This window comes from Limanda limanda, chromosome 1, assembly GCF_963576545.1.
Source record: "Limanda limanda chromosome 1, fLimLim1.1, whole genome shotgun sequence".
Classification (NCBI taxonomy): Eukaryota; Metazoa; Chordata; class Actinopteri; order Pleuronectiformes; family Pleuronectidae; genus Limanda; species Limanda limanda.
The window spans coordinates 6263910-6286636 of record NC_083636.1 but is presented as its reverse complement, the minus strand read 5'-3'; the positions used below and the strand labels follow the sequence as shown (position 1 = coordinate 6286636).

The 22727-nt window shown below is 43.6% G+C and overlaps 2 protein-coding genes across 4 annotated transcripts in view; both read right to left on the bottom strand.

Annotated features, from left to right (window-relative positions):
• Positions 1-524: 524 nt before the first annotated feature.
• On the bottom strand, positions 525-9770 carry LOC133006952 (ectonucleoside triphosphate diphosphohydrolase 2-like). The gene is made up of 9 exons (XM_061075700.1): positions 9381-9770; positions 6422-6539; positions 4818-4968; positions 3538-3697; positions 3131-3358; positions 2606-2875; positions 2315-2434; positions 1910-2044; positions 525-1823 (listed from the first exon to the last, which is right to left on the bottom strand). The coding sequence occupies exons 1-9, from the start codon at positions 9498-9500 to the stop codon at positions 1608-1610; spliced, it is 1518 nt and encodes a 505-aa protein (XP_060931683.1). The 5' UTR covers positions 9501-9770; the 3' UTR covers positions 525-1607.
• Positions 9771-12790: 3020 nt separating this feature from the next.
• grin1a (glutamate receptor, ionotropic, N-methyl D-aspartate 1a) overlaps positions 12791-22727 on the bottom strand; it is a 29578-nt gene continuing 19641 nt past the window's right edge. For 2 of the 3 annotated variants that reach the window (XM_061075698.1, XM_061075699.1), the window contains 4 exons: positions 22286-22447; positions 21898-22007; positions 21386-21531; positions 12791-12859 (listed from right to left, as the gene is read on the bottom strand). In XM_061075698.1, the coding sequence (XP_060931681.1) occupies positions 12791-12859; positions 21386-21531; positions 21898-22007; positions 22286-22447 (487 nt within the window). Of the gene's footprint in view, positions 12860-16558; positions 16670-21385; positions 21532-21897; positions 22008-22285; positions 22448-22727 lie in introns of all 3 variants that reach the window. The other variant, XM_061075697.1, reaches the window with a different exon arrangement.

Below are 22727 nucleotides of genomic sequence, written 5' to 3'. Positions count from 1 at the left end.
AATAAAACCTCAAACTCAGCTTTTTGTTGTTTGGGCGAGTATCGAGATGGACTTTTACCTTTCCTATTGCTTTTGTTTGTTTGCCATGTTTTTTTTATGTTTATGGTGACATTTGAATCTCAGATTATTGTTATTAATTATTAATAACTATTAGTATTTTGTGGTGTTTTGTTCGCTTCCTCCCCTTCACCTTTTCATTTCATCATGTTTCAAAGTTCAAGTTATATTTGTCATATGCAAGTTAACACGGGGTCAACAGTACAATAGATTTAAATAAAGCAAGGTAGAAGAAACTCACTGTAAAAAAAAGTCAAATACAATACACAACTAAATCTATATACATTCAAATGTGACATTTGCTGCAAATGAAGACAAACATAATAATATTAATTTATAGAAAATGTTTCACATTTACTGTTACACTTGGAAGTCTTAATTTATCCCACAAATAGTAGAACAATTTTACCATTTTAAAACGTTTATTTCATAAAATGTTAAAACAACAATGTACAATTCAACATCCACTTGTGAGCCACATTAATCGCTGCAATTTAAATATTTATTTGTTTTAACAAAGATACATTCTGCATCATGGTTAGATTCAAGAATTCTGCAAACTGTATACAAATATGAAACTTAAACAACAATATTACGGTTGACATGGGGGTAAATATATATATTAAAAACTCAATTTTATCAGATATCAACCTGTTCGTCCATTCCATCTTTAGTGGTTTATTTCTTTTGTCCTTCACATCACAATTACTGACTAAATCAAATATTTGGCTGAGCAGTGATTTACGATTATTGAGCTACAGCTTCAATGTGCCCGGAGACTGAGAGCCTGGGATTCTGTCAACAAGTGTTTAGAAGATGCAAACAGCAGCTGTAGATTATGGATTATTTTGTGTTAAACCCTGCAAACAAAGAGTCTTCATATAGAAAAACAAAAAATATATATTTTATATTAAACTGTTAGTAATCTCCACAGTGTGCTTCAGGTTCACAGTGTTTCATACCATCTACAAGAAAACAATAAGATGGAATTTTCTACGTTCCGCACAAACAGAAATTCTGAACTTTGCAAGGATCCACGTGTGTATTTGCCACTATTTGAGCAATCTGCAACAATTCTACAACCAAATGCTTCCTCTTTGTGTGTTGGTATTGACAGGGATTAAAACCGATACCGAGCTAAAGCGCTCATGTGGTCAAATGATGGATGTTTGCAGAACTTTCACAGTCACAAAGAGCCTGTATTACACAATAGGAAATATAAAAAAAGCATCACATGTCTCCTCTTAGAATAAAATATACATTCAAACTTCGCCTGACGTGTCAGTGCAACCAGGGGAGTTGTTAAACCTACAGGACACTCAGATAAGTTTTGGTCACACTCTTCATTATGTTGGCTTTTTACTCCAGCACTTTGGATTTGAAATGAAAAGAAAACATTAATACATTCATGCAGTCGGAGCCTTATATTTTGCAACGGGTCTGCTTAGGATGATCGTTGAGCACATGTTCACTCCATCATTCAGATCCAGCGTGTTGGAGGTAAAACTGCATATCTGTGCTACTGTTTTCTGACCGTGCTGCTACAGTATCTAGATGGGGCCTTCACCGCCGCCTTTCCTCCTCCCATCACAAGCTCGGAGCAGGATGAAGACCAGTGCTGCGCTGAGGAGGAGGCCGCAGAGACCGACGAGCATTCCCCACGCACTCAGGGTAATGGCCTTCCTATGCTCCACTTTCTCTGCCGGCAGCAGATTGCTCAAACTCAGCATGTAGCCCAGAGCCCAGCCCACAGAGGCATCTCCAGCCTGCAGGATCAACAACAAAGTATTACTGCAGGTCAGTGGGGAGTGTTATATATTTATAACATATGTGTACATGATGAAGTTCTCACCTTCTTCTGGAAGGAAATGCGAGGAAAAGATGTGTCGTCGAAGCCGTATCCTCTCAGCATGAGAACCTTGATGAACACGGAGGAAGCACAGTAGTCCTGCAAACGGGACTGTTGCTTCGGAGCAAGAAGCAACATCTGGAACCAAACAAAAAAATCATGTGTGAAAATGTTCGAATGCAATTAATAGAAAATGCCACAATAATTGCACATCCTTTCAATTTTCAGTCCTTTTAAGTGTATTTAAACAATAAGAGTCTTTATATTAATAAAAAAGGTGAGATCTATATTCAGACAGGGATACCACAGAAATACATCTTAGCAAATTAAACAAGAAATAACTCTAAAATGACAAATGACAAGTGAGACATCATGAACAAATAGAACCTAAATAGAAGAGGACTTTACTTTATTGAAGCTCATGGCACACAGCGTCCTGGTGGCGTTATCCAGCCGTGACGGCGAGTTCACGGTGATGCCAGTCACCTCCTGCAGGAAGGAGTGAGTGTAGAAGAATGCAGAGAACGCCTGATGGAGGAGGAAATGAAATACAAAACTCAGAGTGTGGAGACATTGACATCTTTGTCAATCTTTGTCAACACATTCAGAAATGGTAAAACGTTTTAACCTTGTGAGCATCACTCTCAGAGTATCCGACACCCACAGGTGTGTAGCTGCATCGTTTATTTCCTCTCTTACCATGAAGCTGCCGGTGACGTTTGGCTGAAACACCTCGTCGAAGGAGCACCGAGAGAAAGGGCAGCTGTCGAAGGAGAAGATCTCAGACACGTTGCCCATGCAGTGTTCGTAATGTCCGCTGCCCTGAAACGTTACCGAGTCCTCTGGGCTGTAGGAGCCGGGCGCCGACTTCTCTGTGCACGGAGAGTTGAATATAGAGCTGAGTTTGAAACTCATGCTGTGGCCTGCAGGGTAGCAGGGGTGGACGGCTGATTGGGAATAACCCTGAGACTGAGACAGAGACACGAGAGAGTGACACTTAAAATGCTTTTCAAAATAATAAACATGCTTTTCTAAATTGCCCATTTACAATATCCACATTATATTAAATGATATCCCTTTGTTAAACCAAAGTGGTGAACATCTTATCCTGTTTCATCAAATATGAAACAACAGAGAGATCAATGAACTATCAATGAATCTACTTTTTTCTTATAAGACATATCAAATGGATTTTCTTCTGATGAGCCACTGTGTCATATTCACCTTGACTAAGTGAGCCTGAAGCCTCTTGAGGACCTGGTCCCGGCCGTAGCACAGGAAGCTGTGCGTGTACAAAGAGTACTCGTGTCCATAGAGACGCAGCTTCATCGTGTCCTGCTTGTCCTCCACGTTCTCCTTAGTGGCAAATGTTATCTGGGTGGACGCTCCGCCGAAATCAAGCGCTCCCACCGTGGGTCTGCCGGGGCTAAGCCAGTGCCCCGAGAAACCATACTGAAAGGGAATATTAAGTCAATTATAAAAAGTAACTTCACGTCACATATATTCAAACACACTGATACTGATTGTACTCAGACAATAACAGGGTACATCAGCCTGAGTGGTAGGTAATGAGGAGAGGCCACTAGGTGTCATCAGTCGCCATAGAAATAACCCCATGACTCCATCGGTACCTTTATGAAGTTCTCGAGGAGATAGTTGACGGTGACCCAGCCATACGCCCCCTCCCCTTGACCACTCAATATGGCCGCCCCTTGGTAGTTGAAAGGGTACGACTGGATTCTGTGTCCCACTTCCTGAAGAATCCGACCCGACTGCTCCGGACTGGATTTACTGGTGCGGAGGAAAAACAGGGATTGCTTCAGTGTTGTTGCAGTTTCCATGGAAATGAATGAAAGGCTGTTCTAAATTTAGGGATCAATTCTTTTGTGAATCTCCTAAGACATGATGCAGAGATCTTTCTGGAACAAAAATCGGACACGTGAAGAAGTTCGAAATCTATGAGTAGGTGAAATTTGGTGTGGATCTGGACAAGAATTCTTAGCAGGCTGATCTTTGTTCAGTTACTGTCGACTGTATCAGAGAACGGATACAGTGCATATTAACAGTTTGCAGAGCATTTCTATGTAAATGGTGTTTCAGATCTAAATATGCAGAGTGATGATAAAGTGGACCATCGGCCTGGGTTGAGGTAGGTGCGACAGCTTCCTGTCCCAGGAGCTTGTGTTTTCACCAGCATGGTCTGAACACAGTGTCCACAACCCTGCTCCGTGCAATTCATGGGATTAAAGAAAGACACTCGTGCCCGCAGGGCTCATATCAAACTGTCACTTAGCAACTGTATAGGCAAAACATGCAAGTGTGTCATCCAAGATTAGACTTCACTAAGATAAGTTCAATTTCCAGGAACAAGTTGCTTTAACTCTTGGTGTCTCTCTCACTCAGCATCATGTAGAAAACTAAGTTATGCCATAATGTAATTTGACTGTTTTTATAAAGCCTATATAATAATATAAGGCATAATATGAATTTCCTTAATGGGAAAAGACTGAATAAATGTTATTTATATGAGGATTACATACCGGTCACCAATTTATCCCTATATATGCTATTCATGAATTTGCATTGATATTTTAATGCAGTGTAAAGAAGGCGATTATCTTTAGAAGATAGGAAAATCATTTTGGTTTTATAATGGTACCAAAGGAACCTATCAGGCAGAATTAGATGCAGAGAACTGAAGTAAAGGTCACACAGAACATAAACAAACACAGACGTCCGGTCGTACGGGTTGGGACCAATTTTTTTGAAATGATATTTGGGTTCAGGTCTGGTCACATTGGCTGGAGTATCTATGTGATTTTGTATGCCGCATGTGCCTGGCCCAAAGACAACACTTGTTTTGTGTTGGTATCGGTCCCTCTAAGGCAGAAGGACGGACACTCAGACTCACTTCAGAAGCCTCATGCCAGCTGTGGCTCCCAGGTACACAGGCGTGAGCCGGTGTCTGTCTTTGGGGATGTCCTTCACCGCCTGGTCCAGACAGACCTCCAAGCTCTGTCCGGCTGCTCCCTGCTGGCCGGCATAGCTCGAGATCCCTCCGCCTGAGTGAGTGATGAAAAAAATCAGGTTACAAAATGAACCGGCAGAAACTTGCTCGTACTCGCTGCTGTGACCCAGAGGCATCATGATACGGTTCAATCGCACCCAAAGAAACGTGGTGAATGAAAAGCTGTCAGTCAACGTGGAACTAACGGTGCTTTCTTTGTCTCAAACAGAAAAATCAACAACCAAAAGAACCACGTGTCCCTGGTGACTGACTTAATATGAATAAGTCATAATAAAATGAGTAATAATAATAAACTTTAACTGAAGCATCCAAATAAGGATTAAAGTCCTATTCTGACTGAAGTCTTTAATGAATCATCAAGGCCGTGACGGAAAAATTAAAAACAAGTTCAGATCTCAGACAGGAAACAGAGAGAGGAGTGAGGTCACACACCTAGACCGTGACTAAGTCCTTGTTGCCAAATCACTAATTAAGGAGACAAAGGTTGGCTTCAGCTGCTGTAGGTGTGTCGTGGTGATACAATTAATTCACGGGAAGCAGCTGGTGTTGTTGAACTGCGTCAGATCCCACTCAGTCTTGTGAAAGAATATTCCTGTCCCAATCAGAGGGTCGATGTTACACTCCACACAGAGCCTGTGTTTTACTGATCAAACATTCACATTCAGAAGGTTTATTAGGATGGAAGCTGTTCTACTACTACTACTACTTCTACTACTTCTACTACAACTACTACTACTACTACTACTACTACTACTAGTACCTTCTAATTCCACAAACATCAGTGGAAGGCATGTCTTGCAAGCCGTTCAACTCATTGACCTAGCATGTGTATTGTAAATATAACAGGGAAGTGTAAATGGGGAGCCCAGTGTTGAATTTGGTGTATTTTGTACGTGTGATACGTTCAATATTATTACAAATTGATTGTGCTGATCTCTGTCAGGCAAAAGCATCAATATAATCACTTCCTCTTTAGTAATTGGCCTTCAAATTAAAAGCTATAACATGTCGAATCGAGCTTTTATTTTGCTTTTATTTTAAAAAGTTGGGAACTTCGAAGACTTTTCACACAGCTGAAATGTAGTGAAAAAATGAAAACACCAGTTTACTAAATCGTTCAAACTTATATTAAAGTCACACACGTGAACAGTGATAAAACACTTTTATATACAGTTTATATAACTGATATGATCAAGTGAAGATGACATTTGTTTGAACTGAAATATATAATGACAGTTCCCAGAAAGTCAGGCTGCGGGTGCAAACCACCGCTGCTGACACATTTGTTGTGAGGCGTTAGTTTCCTGTTTCTTGACTTATCTCACATAAACTGTGGGTTTTAAGTAGAGAACACTGCCAGTGTGCAAATACACTTTCCCACAGATGTACCAGTGATGATATGACATGTAGACGTTTGGTTTCTTTCCTTCTAAGGCCAGAAACAGATAATGTAGCTGCAACCTCATTCATTTTTTTGTTTATCTTACCTTTAACATGGCATTCACTGTGCTGCGTGACCACTCCTGTGCCGTTTTGCTTGTCTGCCGGCCACTTGTATATGTACAACGCTGTGTGTGACGATCCAGCATCCAGGACAATCCCGTACTACAGAGACAAATAAACAAAAAGAGTCAAACTAAACAGAAGGGGGTAGAGAACAGAGACGGCTATAAACATTCCCACTTAACAAGAACATGTTTAGAGCTTGGCTGTTTGAAACTGATCTCGGGCATCTGGAAGGTGTTCGCTGCAGACGGGGAAAGACAGACGTTAAATAAAGGCATCAGTTTTCAAAGAGAGCCTCCAGGATATCAGATGACTCCACGTGGTGGAGAGACATGGAAATCATAGAAATGGAGCAGCTATAGGCCTCTTCCTGGTTTTAATAGATGATATCATATCCCTGCAATCCTGACGTCGCTCAACATTCATGATCTCTCAGGGAATAATTCATGGATCTTGACGAAAGCCATCGTGCACATTCAGAGGACTGACATCTATGGGTGTGTGAAATCTGGTGCAGCTTTATTGGATTTAAGAGGCTGTGCGGCCTTGGGCTACACTGAGTGCTGTGCTAGTTGATGTTTTCAGTGTGTGTCCATGTCCCTTCACTTCTCGTGCATTCAAGAATTGTTGTTTTCAGGCCTGCGGTAAGTCAACCTAAGGAAGTGAACTCTCATGTTCTTATTATCATCCTTTACACAGTGACTATATGAGGAAATAGAGTGTACTGTTAGAGTTCCTCATCAACAGACTGAGATAAATGAACCTTGAAGCCAGGATTTAATCCAGGCAACATTTGAATTTTCCATTAACAGGCACTATCTCAGTTCCTTTAGCAGAAAGACCGTAGCCTGTTGCCGTGCAGCGATTAAAGACCTGTTGTCCTGACACTTTGAATGAAAGAAGCCTGGACTCTGAATATGCAGAAATTCAGCCGTGCAAGAGGGAATGCGACAGACGATCCAACGGCACATGCCCTCACGCACACAGACACATAGATGCATGTGCAGAGATAGACACACACACATACACGATCGGGCCTTTGCCAACAAACATCAACGTCACAGGCCCTGAGATTCACAGGTGAACGGTAACATGTGGGAGGGTTCCTCGTTATATCTGATATTCATTCTGTCATTACCGCTGTGCAGTCAGTCGTATGAGGACTCGCTCCAACACTTGCCAAAGACACAGCGGAGCTCTAATGATGTGTTTTGTCCCTTCGTTTGACACACTATGGGAACCGCTGAACTAGTCTCCACGCGAAATGTTAGAAAAAAAACCCTTTGTGTCCTTTTTTGTGACTGAGTGAAAGAGCAGCTACATTTGGCTGAAAGGACGGAGCCATGGGATGTTGGGCGGGCGACACAAACACGAGGGAGTAAAGGAAACATGAGCTGGAATTGGTCTGTGTGAAATCCTGCTCTGAATCCCCAAACAGCAGCAAACCACAGATGAAAACCCTGCAAATGTAGGTTCAGACTTTCAGCTCATGAGGTTTGTTGTGGCAAAACTTCAGACATGTTCCATTTATGATGGATATGGAGCCTTGTACATTGAAACTCATCACATTGACAGTTTCCTGCATTTGGGAAATGTGATCTTTTACTGTTGTTGAGGTTCAGTGTGAAGAATTTAGAGGTATGTTAACCAATGTTGTCAAAGCATGTAGGGTGGCCTGCAGGAGCCATAAAACGCAAAAGGCTGTCTCTTTGGTTTGTCCGTTCTATGCTACAGTCAAAACAATGATGAACTCTGTGGAAAAGGAAATATAAAAATGACTTATTCTAAGTTAAAGAAAATACAACAATTCTTATTTTCAGGGGATTTTACATTAGTTATGAACATTATATTATATTTCTGGCAACAGATCCCTTCAAGTCCTGCACTCTGGACCTTTAATTCTCTGTCTGTTTTACATGATCTTTGTTAGTCCAATTAGACGGCTACAGCCTGTCTGTGTTTCAGCCATGAGGTGAACACACAACAAAGATACTGATGACGATGATATGTATTCTCTTTTATAGAGAACCATGAATTATTCTTTGAAGAATCAATGAAAGTGTCAAAAAACACCAATCTCACACAGAGAAGAAAGTGATGAAATAATTCCTGGATTAATGCTACATTTCTTGGGTTTATTTCTTGGCCCAAGTCCCGTCCTTCCACCAAGTTTTGTGAAAATCCGTTCAGCAGTGTTTTCCTAATCCTTCTGACAAACACACAAACAAAACAAAAGACCGGGACCAACACATAAACACAAGTGTTTATCAATATAATCCTTACGCATCGTGAGCACATATGATATGTTATTGATCAACCTAAGATTACTCTAATCTTTTGCTGTTTGTTTGTTATTCTTCGCCCATAAAGACGCTTAAAACCACAACTTTCCCTACAGGGCAAAAATCAGACTTTAAACTTTAAAGAAATGATGATGTGACATTTATCATGATAGATTATTTTTGGCCCATGCAAAGGTCTTACTATCTTGTATATATGTATGATTATCAAAATGCTGTCGAAACAATAATCATGAACATATTTCGCACATATTATGCAACTTTAAAACGGAATAACAACATATCAGTTTGATCCTTGGAGTAATTTATTTAAACTTAATTGTGTTGCTCTTACATTTGATATTTTGCTAGATTATTGTTCCTTATTTGTGTTTACTTGGTGTCTTAGAAGGTTTTGTTTATGTCCTGTACTTTGCTATATTGCAAATGTATTCCCAAGTAAAAATACAGGCTGAATGAATCAGAACATATGAATAATATCACATATCAACATTACTTTTTCCTCCATTGACGCTGCACTCAGTTGTATATATAGTTCTATATATTAGCAGAGTGTCCTCACCCTGCAGAACAGAGCTTGAGTTTCAACTCACACACATCGACTACTGACACATGTCCAAAAATACCCGGCGGACCTTACCGCGAACCCGGGCGCGTCCAGGACGTCCCGAGTGGGCACAGTGAGGAGCAGGACCGCGACCACCCCCCCCAGCAGGAGGAGGACCGGGAGAACGGGATGAGAGGAGCGCTGCTGAGCCATGAGGAGCTGCTGAGAAGTGAGAGAGGAGTTGCTGGAAACCCGAGCTGTGACCGGGCGGAGAGAGAGAGAGAGAAGTGGCGAACGTGTGGTTCACGCTCCACCTGCCTCCTGATTTACATTTCACTTGAGATAGCTGAGGAGTGACTGAGCTGACTTCATGTCCCAGGGTAGAGAGCTCCTCAATGCGCACAGCTCTAAGGCTCCTGGTGCCATGGAGGGAAAAATGCTTCCTTCCAGAACCCAGCCGGTGACAGAAGGAACCTGCAGCTCATTGTCATTCAGGGTTAGTCAGGGTGGAGCCTCTGAGGCATTTCCTTGTGAATGTAGGTGGAGGGAGAAATGTAATCATTAATCTTTTAATGGGGTAAACAAGGCCCAGGCAAACTGTGGCCTGTTTTGGACTGCATGTTGTTGTCATGCTGGATTTGCATGTGAATGGAAAAAAAAACACAGACTTGCAAATTGCATCCTCGGTGGAGTGTTTATGAAAATTAAGTTTTGTCCACAGACCTACACTTTCTTTTGTAAATGTAAATCTATTTTTGTGAAATGAAGATCGCCCCCTAGTGGCTGTGTGCAGTGTATAGAAAATCCTGCTTCCCCCATGTTAGCAAGTGGGACATGGACCAAATCAAAGTACAGGTCATGTGAGCTTCTGCTCAGTTGTTCGTTTTCCTGATAAGTTTTCACTCTTCGTTAATTGGTGTAAAAAGACGATGGAAAGTCGTGATTGATGATTGGTCGAGCGGCGTGGCCAATCTTGAATCGTGGGAAGTGGAGACACCTATTTCATCTTAATTAATAGTCTCTGATGTGCATGGTTCGTAACCCCCAGGTTAAATAAGGTTTATACAACTCTTCTAATAGTAGGTCTCAGGAAAAGAAAGAAAATCGGAGTAAGTAAATAAGAATGTCCAAACCCAAATGAGCCAACGTGGACATGAAGGGTGCAGCTGCTCGGAGAAGTTTGGGGCAGTTCATTAACGGTCCTGTCTCCTATAATAAATTAAAGGACCGGGAAATTACTCTCAGGCTCCATCATGCTCTGCTGGACTGTGGGATGAAAAGTGTTCGTCTTTGCCAAAATCAGATCAGACCACCTGCTGGGAAGCTGGCTGCCAAATATGATGCTTCCCCCATGCGAGCAGCACTCTCTCTCCATTAGTGCTGAACTGTGCTCAGCAGCGAGCAGTGGAGCTGTGAAACAAATCTGTCGTGTTGCTGTGTGATCGCAACACTTTTCAAATCTCAAAAATGTTTTAAACTTTTGTTGAGACAGATTGTTTCATCTTCCATGTGCAGTGTTTTGTGGTATTTTGCAGCCAACACAATAATTGGATTGATTGAGACTTGGATTCCTTGATAATGTGAGCAACTGTTGGTTTTAATCATTAAATAATTAGATGACAGGGTTATTAGAGTTGGTAACGTAAGTATATTTTATTTACAGTTGTATAAACAAGATGATTCATTGCAATCTTTACTGGAAAAAGGTAAGAAAAACAGGCAATTTCTCCCTTTAGGGGTTTGTGTGTGTGTGTGTGTGTGCGTGTGTGTGTGTGTGTGTGTGTCAGTGTGTGTTAATGCATGCCTGTGTATCACGGCTGTATTGTGTAACTATAACATAGGACATTCTCAGCCGCAGTCATCAAACAAGCGCGGTACAATCTCCTCAGCCCCGTCTACACTGGACATAAGATTCTTATTTACATTTCATTCGACTGTACACGGCAACGACACGCATCCCGGAAAACAAACCAAAGCACCAATAAGAAGACAGAAGCATGCACGGGCTGGAAGGAGAACAGGATCAGAAGCAACATCTCGGTCTCAAGTTCAAGAAACCAAATTGTGTTTTAAAAAGTGTTATTTTGTTCTTTCTTTTTATAAAGACTGTAAACACAATTTCTCGATAAAGCATTAAAAAGAGATTTGTGCAATTGAATCTAGTTGAGAAGTTAATACGTCAGACTGATGTCATAGTGGTTCTGTTCTGGTTTAGTCAGCAGCTTTCGGTTTGGGAGACCCCTCGACATAAAGTGCTCTTCAGTGCCAGACACCAGGAAGGGTAGTGATAGTCTTTGTAAACCGACAGCAGTGGTTTCTCAGATCCAGAAGCTGGGAAAAGGCCTGTTTTTGCATCTAACCAACACCTGCACACAAACCTGCAGGCTGAGCAAAGCTATCGATTCACTCAGGCTCCTTCTTGTAAAAGTCCTCCCGCCCGGCCCGGCCCCGCTCGGAACGGCTCGGGGGGGAGGTTTTGCAGGAAAGACCGAGTTCTGGTTGGGTGAAAAACCTGGCCCCCTGATGCAACCCCTTCGAGACTGGAAATGAGAAAGTGTGCTGCGGCAGGAGAGAGGAAGAGAGAGGGCGTCCCCAAACACAACATGGCTTGTAGCTGCATGTCAACCTTGTTCAAACATAAAAAAAACTAAAATAACACAGAAGCCTTACGTAACGGTTTCAACAGACGAATGATGAAACTTCACAACGCTATAAATAGAATTAAAGCTAATCAGATTTTTCTTAAAAGAAGCCGAGTTCCTGCCAGAAATAAAGAACACATGCGTTTTGGGAGATTGGTGCAAGATTAAATACGAGAAACAAACTCTATATGTTGAAAACAACAGACATCAATATCCTCATTCAGATACATAAAGCTCTTATACAAGCACACACATGCTTCCATTAGACAAGATTAGTCATATTCTCTTTGTTAGTGCCATTATTAGTGTTTCCCATCCTCGTCTAAAAGTGTAGATTAAAAACACAAGTACTTATTAAAAAATACTTTGAAGCTTATACAGTCCGCCTTCTATTGCAGTACATGTTGTTAAGAAATATTAAATATTACTGTAGGTATCCAGGCCCTAATTAGAAGTGATATGTAGAGAACAGTACTGGTTTAAATCCCTAAACGTAAACCAAACTAAACCTGGCTTGCTAAATGCTATACAGCTGCTGAGGAACTTAGATAAACACCCAACATTAAGTAAATCTGTGAGTAAAAGGACGGAAACAAGGTTAAATAAGTAGGCAGATAATATACAGAAGGTTGTAGATGAGTCCAATGGGTTCGTCAGTGCATGCTAAGGGATCTATCTAAAGAATAAAAAAACAAAGGTGCAAATTCAGTTTTCAGCCTCTTCTCCAGCAGGCGGTGAAAAAGAAAAGCTTTTGGCCTTTTGAAGGGAACAGGGGAAAAGGTCTCCTCCTCTCCCTCCTCCTTCCTCGTCTGGTTTCCTCTCTCCTCGGGGGGGGAGCGGACCTCGGTGGCTCCCTCGCTCCTACACCACGGTGCTGACAGACGGGTCCGACAAGTTGAGTTGGCCCGTGATGTCAGTGGGTGGGTACTGCTGCAGAGGTGAAAACAAATGGAGGGAAAGAGTAGACACATGACAAGATGTCATTTCTGGGCAAGAGACAGCATGTGTTATTGCAATACTATTTCTGTACGTTAACGTTAATTTAAATTTTAAGAACCAGAAGAATCCATGTACCCTTTGTTCTTTGGTTTTTCTGTTTCAAACCGGAGTCATAAAAACAAGAACCTGGCGTCGTTTTTTTTGTTTTTAACAACCAGAGCAGGAAAACAGTATAACAAATACTCCAGTTAAAAATCTATTTAAAAAGTGAGTTTTTTTTTATTATCCTAATACTGTGGAAAAATACAACGCTATGTGAAATGTGGACGTGCAGGAACATGATTTCAACATTATAGAAAGTGGCAGTGCCTGGGGAAAGCTGACTTCACTAAAACACTAATCTATTCTGCTCCTACACTTCCATTGATGGATAATACAAACTTAAATCACTATGTTATATTTCTGTTTTCCATTTTGGATTTAAAACAATTCTGTGCGAACAGATGATCATCTGATGTTTTTCTCTTTAATCTGTGTTTTTTTAGTTCTGGTTTTAAAACAGAAAAATGCACATTCTTTTTGTTTTTTTACAGTTCGGTTGCGATACGGAAAAACCAAAGGACGAAAGGTTCACGGGTTCTGAAGCATGAGGTTTCTCTAACCCGCCTCAGGCAGACCTCAGTTTCATTCTGACATCTTTTTGTATTAGATTTTGGAAGCAGTTTGCCTGAGGTGGGCTAGCTGGGCGCAGACGTAAGACCCTGAGAGCAGACAACAGCAGATTTGAATCGGGCATCATTTAGTATATTTGTCTTTTCAGCCTGGGTGATCATGTTCTGCCCTGGATATAGAGCGGGCAGCTCATTCATCTCCCCGCAGCCATTTGTACTCATGCCGACTGGGCGGCTCGTCTAATTTTAGCATCTGGGTGCAGAGAAGATGAGATTTTAGGCCGATTTCAAAGTGCTGTTGTGTGGGACTCTTACGTCCCGTCCCCACTTCACTGTGCTTCGTTCAAAGCAGAGTGCGTTGAATTGTAGGCGTCTACGGTGATGAGAGGGGAAACCGCATCCCGGTTCCATGCAGGTGCTCAGTTTCTATGGCAACAGTGATTTTCTTTTTTTTGCCTCCGAGTCTTTTCAGTGTTCGACAGCAGCGAGCCACGTTTGCACAACGCTGAAGAGGCTGTTTTTCTGCTAACGAGCAAGAAAATAGAAACCTGATGAAACAATGCCTCATTAAACACTGTGAATCGAGTCAAATGCTGGATAAATAGAGGATTTGGTGGAATTGCTTCATCATTTTGGGAAATTGGGCGGAGCAGCAGAGTCGTCTGCATTATGCTTTTCATAATCCAACTGATTTTCCAACAGGCCACTCGTAACCTGACTCAGCGACGTGTTGGTAAAACCGGTTTCACAAACCTTTGGTTGGAACATTAAATGCATAAGAGATAAATATTGTTGCAGAACCAGGACAGGGAAGAGTCTTGCCTCCGTTTTACCCGTCTCACAAAGATTTGTTTTTGTATCTTCTCAATTAGGAGGCAAGATCTTTGAATTTTGTCGCCTCTCACTTCAGAGCCAGTGTATTCAAGCATGGGAGCTTTAGAAGCTGTTGTGATGCAACTAACATGCTGACAGATGAGGCAACATCCAGACCCAATCATATCAAGTGGAAAATTGTTGGATATTGCTCATCTCCTTGACCCGCGAGTTGCATCATCATCATCATTATCGTGTGGCTTACAGCCCTCTCCATAATGTCTTGTACCTTGAGGACCTGCTAACAGCGCACCCTACTGGGGGTCAAGTGGACCAGCAAGAGAGAGACACTTCACTCACATCACAACCACAGTAAATGCTTATAAAGCTACAAATTCAACGATTCTAAACATGTGGCACGATGAAAATAGAAAGGATTCATTTCTACTTCTTCTACCGTTGCTATGACAGTTAGAGTAGTCGGCATGCTGGCGGAGGGAGAGAGGAGCAGTGTGGCATGTGGGTGAGGGACACTGACACTCAAGTCCATTTATATCCATTAATATAAAAGAAGAACATTTATATAAAATTAAAATAATGGTCAAAGACTGAAGATGGTAAATATTCCAAGTAGAGCATCTTTTTTCATAGCGGTACTAAAAGCTGTTGGATATATAAATATATATTTATCCACTAGGGGTCCAGAACCAGCATCTGAACCGGGTGAGCAATGGCGAGTCCACTCTTCTTCTCTTCAAATAAGATCAACTCAAATGAGAAACCTCCAGGGAAGAAGAGAGGTGGTTTGGCTAATTGTGAAACATCCCCCCCCCCCCATAAAAAGAGAAAGAGGGAAAGACAGGAAAGCAAATAATAACACGCAGAGAAATATCTTTACTGTGTGACCCGTTAGCTCGGGCTCCATCTCCCCTGAGACACACATTGGAAAACAGTGTTATTCCAGAAGCCCCTATGAAGGTGTATGTGCCACATTTTCAAAGATCTAACGTCCTTATTTATGTTTTTTATTCTAGAGGCCTGTTCCAGGTTCGCCCGGTGAAGCAGCTGGGGACAATGACCGCGGGTCACTGGTCTGTCAGGGCACTCCGAGCTTGTGGAGCACCGAACAGAGCTTTTTATCTGAACTGTGAAGGCGTGAAGAAAACCTGACACTCTCATTATGCTGCAACAAAGGATTCAAAACGCAATTTAGGGGAAGAGAGAAGAGCTTGTGTTTTACGCTTGCCTTGAAACACAATGAGAGTCTAAGGCTTCACAGAGTTTGTAGCTGGTTAAAACACAAGAGAACAGCATTTTCACCACCTGAAAATATTCCCTGAAAGAGGCATGCAAAGGTCAGAGCACGAGGACACTGAAAAATAAACAAGAATCATGACAAATAAAAATATGACAAAGCAAAAAAGAAATTTGATTAATTGGAATCCGTGAGTGCAACCCTGTTGATCAATAAGAAAGCACATTAGTTCTTCTTCTCTGGAGGACCGGTCGCCCCGACGACTACCTTGAAGATGGGTAAAGAAAAAAGACAGAACACCAGCGCATGCTTTTCAAACCAAAAGCAAACCAACAGCGGCGGAAACCCAAACGGACGAAGGGTGAGCGGGATTTGGTGCAAAGAAAGGTGGATATATACGAAATATCAAGCAATCGAAAAAGACAGGACGCAAACATGTAAAGACACAAGTTCATGTACAGTACACACACCACATCGCCACCAAGTAGGACACAATCGCCAGAATCCACGTCCAAACCAGCGGAGGAAGAGCAGCCCAAGACAAAACACCACTGGCAGACTGCTATTTGCTTTTGTCGCCCCCCCCATTCCGCAGAAGCTACTATATCCCACCAAAAAAAAAGAAAAAACCTGGACACGTGGGACGCCTGCTCCCTGGCCTATCCTGAGATCCTGCACTGATGCCCTCCGGCCTTTAGAGGAGCTACAGATGCGAGATGGTGATGGCTGATCGATGGTGAGACGGACAGACACGTGGCTGAGGCTGCGGAGTCGTGTGGAAATGGGTGAGTGGAGTATGGGTCTCTGTCGCGGCCGGATATGGGGATGTTGGCAGAGTGGACAGAGAAAGAGGACGGAGGAAGAGACAGAAGAGCAGGAGGAGGAGGAGAGGAAACGGAAAAAGAGACGGAGGAATAAACAAGGGAAGATGTCGCTTCTTCCTCTCCTTACCGTGTCTTTGGAGGACCTACGTCTCTTGATGCTGGAGGCCAGGTTGGTACTGATGGACCTAAAAGAGGCTTTCTTTTGGGGGTCGGGCTCTGCTCTACCACTTTTCCTATCCTATAATGAATATATGTAGACACATTATTCATGTTCTCTGGCTGGGGTGACAACCGTGGTTCCAGTCTCACCCGTGCTCTCTTCCCACCACCACCACCACCATCACCACCATCACCCCAGTAAATGACCTTACTGTGTATTGTCTAAATAGAGGGAGGGTCCTTGTGAGAAAGATTACAGGACTTGGAAGTGTGATATGCACAAAGAGGGAGAGAGAAAGGGATACAGCCTGTTAGAGAGTGGAAATATCTGTTCAGGCTTGATGTGAGGGCTTCTGCATTTTGATGTCAACACAGGAACTGTACGAGATGTCACAGTTTGTCCCTTAGAAATGTGCACACACACTGACTTGACCCCTAGAAATGCATTGAAATGAGTGATGGCTAGTAAAGATGTCAGTGGGTGTGATACCTGCGTTAAACTGCTTTAAAGATCTGAAATACGCTGGATTAATGCCTGAACACACACTTTGGGCCACAGTTGAAAGTTCAACTGGAAATGCCAAACATACCCTTTAAAGATATATAGGATCTACTCGGTACTTGTTCTGACAGAACTCAGAAATAAAGAATAAAGAAATAAAGAAAAAGAAGCTGTTCCCTGAGAAGATGTCGAGCCAATTTCTGTGCCCTCCCTCCCCTCATAAACCGTCAGAGTGCCCCCCAGCTACTCTCGGCACAATAACTGCGTGTTGGTGTGCGAAGATTAAAAAAACCTCATATTAAGGTATTCTTACATCCTGAGTCTCTAGAGAGGAAGAGGGCTGCATAGGGGGAGAAAAGAAAAAATGAAATAAATTTCCATCCACTTGATCGTTATTACTTTAAAGAAGAATCCTTATAAGCAAAAGCCCCAAAGAAGGGTGGATATATATAAAAAAAAACAGAAAGAGGAAAAACTAGCAAAGCAAACATCAACATCCAAAGCCAGGCAGGTATTAAAAAGTCGCAAAGCTTCAGTATCAGAGGCCAGTAAAATGCATATCAAGGAGGGAAAACAACAGCGACAAATGTCAGTAATTAAAGCCCATTTAGAGTCATTATACCTGAAAGCGGTATAACGGAAATTCACCCCACACACGAGGGAATGGGATGGAGAATGAGTGCAAGAAAACAAAAGATTGAGGAGGAATGGTTTCTCACTGCTGCTGCAACAAAAGGAGAGATTAGCGATTTGTTTGATTTCAAACAGGCTAAATGTTTTAAAGAAAGAAAGCAGCTCTGAGATGGATGTTCATAAAGAATAGGTGGAGGAGGAGGGAGGGGGGGCAGTGTGGTGTGAATTTCAACATGCCGAAAACACATCTTTATGGATGGAGGGAAGGAATAAAAAAGGGGGAGAAACTTAGAATAAGTAAACACAAAACAAATAGCATGACAAATCAATCCTGGCCAGCACTGGGCCCCGCAGTGCATCCGTGTTCATCAGGTCACATGACCAGGCTCTCTTAGGGTACGCTCGTACCGCCCATCACGCCGCCAACCTGCGCTCTCCTCCCACAGCCCTGAAGACATGAGGTCAGACGGGGGGGCAGGCACTAGCTGGCGTGGAGTGGAGAGGAAAGCTGGCACAACATCACTTGATTTTAGAGCAGGTAAAAGCAAATAAAATGATTTGTTTTCCTGTTGGAAGATGACATTTCATGTTAGTAAATGGTGAAATTCAGCCTGTGCAACGTTTTTTAAAAGAGGAAATCAGTGCCCAAGTGAGGTCAGTGCTCTTCTTCTACCGGTCGGGCTGCAGTCTGGTTGCTCTGAGCCCTGATGAGGTGCTGCGTGTGCACAGGCCCGGCCATGCAGTGCATGCTGGGCCGTCGGATGAAGCGGTGCATGGGACTCGCACAGTGTGGAGGAGGAAGCCGCCTGTTTCACGTTGGAAACACACAAGCCGCCGCAGAGCATCGTCATAAATCATCGTTATTATCGTCGGTCGAGAGCGGAACTGCGAAAATGTATTTTCAATCCCAAACGGACAAATCTTTTTTAGGTCAGACGCTGCACTTCTGAATGACGTCTGCTTTTTAAAGGGGAAGCCACAAGCCACACATGTAGCCTCTCAGGGATGTAGAGGTCAACACAACCTGATCAGTCTGATTATTATCAATTATATGACGCATATGACGCATTTAACAGGTCGTTACTTGTTGGAACATTGTTAAAATATTTTGGATAATGTAGGTACACAATTCATTTAAATATATAATATCAGTGTAGCTGTTTTTTTATATTTTAATAAAGAATCCTTACATATTGTATCTTTAATTTGCCAATTTAGTAACGCATCAATATAAATCCAATATTAAGTCTGGGTTTGTGAGTTAATTATGTTCTCCAGCTTGTTCTGTGTTTTGTACTGGACATTAAAAAGCATGTAGTGTCCATAGATGAAAGTAAGACTAAATTAGATATAAAACTTAATACGATATAAATAATGAATTTAAATGATTGAGATTAAATTAGTTTTAAAACGCAGCTAAATTCTTAATGTACTCTCTGAGATTCAGTCGATCTGCTCCCTCTACATCTCGGTGGCTTCAGTTCCTAAACAGTCTCAGACATGCAGCTCCAACATTGCATGCACCTTAGATAATTCACTTTTATTCCGAGGGCGTCTGAGCGTCAACAACATGTGGAGATGATGTCAGCCAGCGGGGGATGAGTTGTGTACCACGTGAACAGATTTCACTCAGTCAGAAGTGCACGCGCTCTGAGATTAGATCGTCGTGTTGAAAGGTGCGTGGGTGCTCGGTCCTCTGCATCGTACACCGACCTGAGGCAGTGAGAGCACAGAGCTACGTTCACACCCGGGTGCAAGCAGTCGAAACCAGGCCGACGACGGGACTCCAGGTCTCAGTGCTCGCCGCACCGGGGAAGGAGGGGGCCACACAAACTGAGAACTTGGACTTTTTCCATCGTGCGGAGTTTGTGTCCTACATAACCAAGTTGTCATTTTGAGTTTGTGCAAATCAGATCACAGTGAGTAGCAGTGCACCCAAACAGTCTTAATAAGATCCCGGAATAATGTCCGCACGGAACAGAACAGATTGTATTAGCTCGACTCCGTGGGCTCCCTCTGTGCCCCTTGCATCAGACCCCATTACGGCGGTTATAGTTAGAGCAGTGAAGATTGTGTGTGTCCTTTCTTTTAGCTGGAGGGTCCGCGGTGACGGTCGATGAGCCGGATGAACATGCATGAGCTGTCTGTGTTCAGCGGAGCAGAGGAATCAACATGATCACCACCGACATGGATCTGAAACGCGCTGGTCTGAGAGCAGTTTAGTGTGTCCCTCTCCTTTCTCAGTGATGCCCCCCTCCCCTGCATGCATTAGCCTGCTGTGTGCACCTAGAGACCGAACATACGCAGACACTCACGACAGTTACGTCCAATTCTCAGGTCGATGGCCGACACTCTCTGGAGGACAGGGATTTGCTGACAGGCACTTGTGATTTATACTGTACCTTCCTTCCTCCAGCCCTGCTGTCACTACTCAGCAGGGTCAAGACACTGAGCTTTACAGACAGGCAGCAGACGGGCTGCACACATCACAGACTCTCAGGAATCAAAACCATAACGAGTGAAGGGACGGAGCGTGTGTGGGCGCGGGAGAGAAGCTCCAACACTTCATTCGATTGCATTGGAGCACAGCGGCAAATCATTTTCTTCCCTGGAACACGGAAGAGGCGGTTCACTCAAATTAAAAACGCTAAATTCTCATTTACTTGTGGTATCTCATCGTGCAGGTGGCTTTGAACAACAGACACAATTTGGTTTGCCTTGATTTTATATAGTTCTTGGCAGATATGTCAAATTCCCGGCTCGTGCAACCAAAACTATTTGCATGACTCGACACCACAAAGCACAAGAAGAATTTGAAGATATGCACTTTTGAAATTTGGAAGAACTGACCCTTAAATCCGCTGCCACTGTGTTGCATGAAGCCTCGGGCGTGCACATGTTTTACTCTCTTTGTTTGTTGTCGCTCTGTGGACATCACACTGGTTAAGAACACACAGTGTGCACTGTAGCGTGACGCCGTTACGCCGACAATACTGGGAGAGTCACTTCTGTGCAATTGTGCCAGGGCATTGATTTTTCTCTTCATGCTCTATTTGTGTTGTCTGCCCCTGGCTGCTGTTAAAATATGATACGATCACAGAGATTCACCCCTACAGTAATCGCTGCATCACTGCAGATTTATCTCCTTTCGTTGTCTGTCCATGTCCACTTCATCTGACCTTATGAAGCGTTAAAAGCACCGCAGCAGCTTAGAACTACTAGTTCATGCCATGGAGATGGAAGGTGGAGGTTTAAACCTGATGTCCATCGTGTTGCTGGGCCACAAAGCCAGTTATCTTATTGTTAGTCTAACAGCGAGAGGTGATATGAGGTGGAAATGGCCCTTGCTTTATCGTTACATACTAATGAGGGCGTCCCGGCCATTGCTTGACTTCCAGAGGCGTCCTTACTGTCCTGCAGGCACACACAAGACACACGGGCGCTGTTGGCCTCTCGAGACTCTGAGGACCTACAGGGCGGCCGCTTGCAGTACATGACGACAACGGAGATCACGGTTTCTCATGTGGCAACGTGTCATTTTGACCACCGGTGGTGAAAAAGAAAAGGTCCTAGAAATCAACCCCCATGGGGTCTTTGCTGGCTCTCTTGCACCCAAGTTTAGGCCCTTCCCCCCTCCCCCCCAAGTGTGAGCATTCCTACCTGCAGGTTCTTCCTCCAAACATTGACGGCCGCAAAGGCCAGCTGCATCTGCTTCCTGCGGGCGTCTTTATGCCGTTTGTAGGCGATTTCGATGAAAATGAGGAAGATCCCGGCGGCTATGCCTCCAGCCACCAGCATGAAGACACCTTTCCGGGCAGGACAGACAAACAGAGAGAAAGCAGAGAGAAGGACATGTGAGTTGGTGCTCGACAACTCCTCCGCTCCCATTCAGTATGACTGCATGGTCTGCCCATCATGCCCAGTGGTCGCCCCTGCTTCCTCAACCAGCTCCTCCTGACCACAGCGGCTGAAAACCACATCATACTAATAGACCACACCCACACAAAGTCACAGCACAAGATACTGAACACCACACTTCCACAGAGCCCCACTCCGACACTGAAACAATGATTTTGTAAAGGTATTGGACAAAAAAGGGCTACAGTACCTTACCACTGCAGTTTTTGTCCAATCACTTTTTTTAACGCTTTCGCTCGCCATGAGGACCATACCTGCCATGTTTTCAAAGGTGAGTGTGGCTGGGGCATTGCTCCTCGAGTCACACTCCTGGTATCTCACCCAGGTTTTATCTAGGTCTTCCATGAAGCCGTTCTCATGAGAACTGCAAGGGGGTTGGGGGTGGTGGGGAGAGAGGGGACAAAGTTAATACAGGCCGCGGTGGGCGGGACAACCCGAGCCGCTCACTCCCAGACAGCAACATCAATGAAAGACGTGCAGAGACAAAGAGACAGACAGACAGACGGAGAGGGGAGATCCAGAGAAGAAGATGTGACATAAGGCAATGTATTCGGCGGCCGATACCTGACCAGGAAATCAAATTAACAAGACACCAAAACAGATAAAAGTCATACGAGTAAGGCAGCTTCTGCTGGGACAGACCTGAGAATGGCCAGGGACACATTCTGTTTCCAGGGGCTGTCCTTGCGCATGCCTATTCCAAAGCCCGAGCGGAAAAACAGCTCTCCCGTGGTCACCAGGTCGCACTTCTGCGAGGCTTCAAACTCCAGCACCGCAGAGTCCCAGATGAAAGCATGCAGCTTGCTGTGGGGGAGGGGGGAGGCGGGAGGAGGAAGGTGGGAGGAGGAGGAGGGGAAGGAGGGGGTTACGGTGCAACAGTACAATGATTTACATACATATTTACAGCTTCCAACCCCCCTCTCTCTCGTTCTCTCTCTCTTGCACACCACAGCGTGTGTCATTCGGCTTTTACCAGCAATCGCTACCGTTGCTTACGACCCCAATGAAATCCAATGCCCGATGGGTGAGGGCGCGTCCCCCCATCTCAAAGATGCTCGTCTGGGTACCACCTGTAAAAGGGGGC

What these genes read in the sequence shown, in the direction of transcription:
- LOC133006952 (XM_061075700.1), bottom strand. Translation starts at nt 9,500, where the DNA reads ATGGCTCAGCAGCGCTCCTCTCATCCCGTTCTCCCGGTCCTCCTCCTG. An exon ending in TCCTCGAGAACTTCATAAAG is followed by an intron (nt 3,359 to 3,537) that starts GTACCGATGGAG and finishes ATTCCCTTTCAG; the next exon opens with TATGGTTTCTCGGGGCACTG. An exon ending in GTGCCATGAGCTTCAATAAA is followed by an intron (nt 2,045 to 2,314) that starts GTAAAGTCCTCT and finishes GTTTGGTTCCAG; the next exon opens with ATGTTGCTTCTTGCTCCGAA.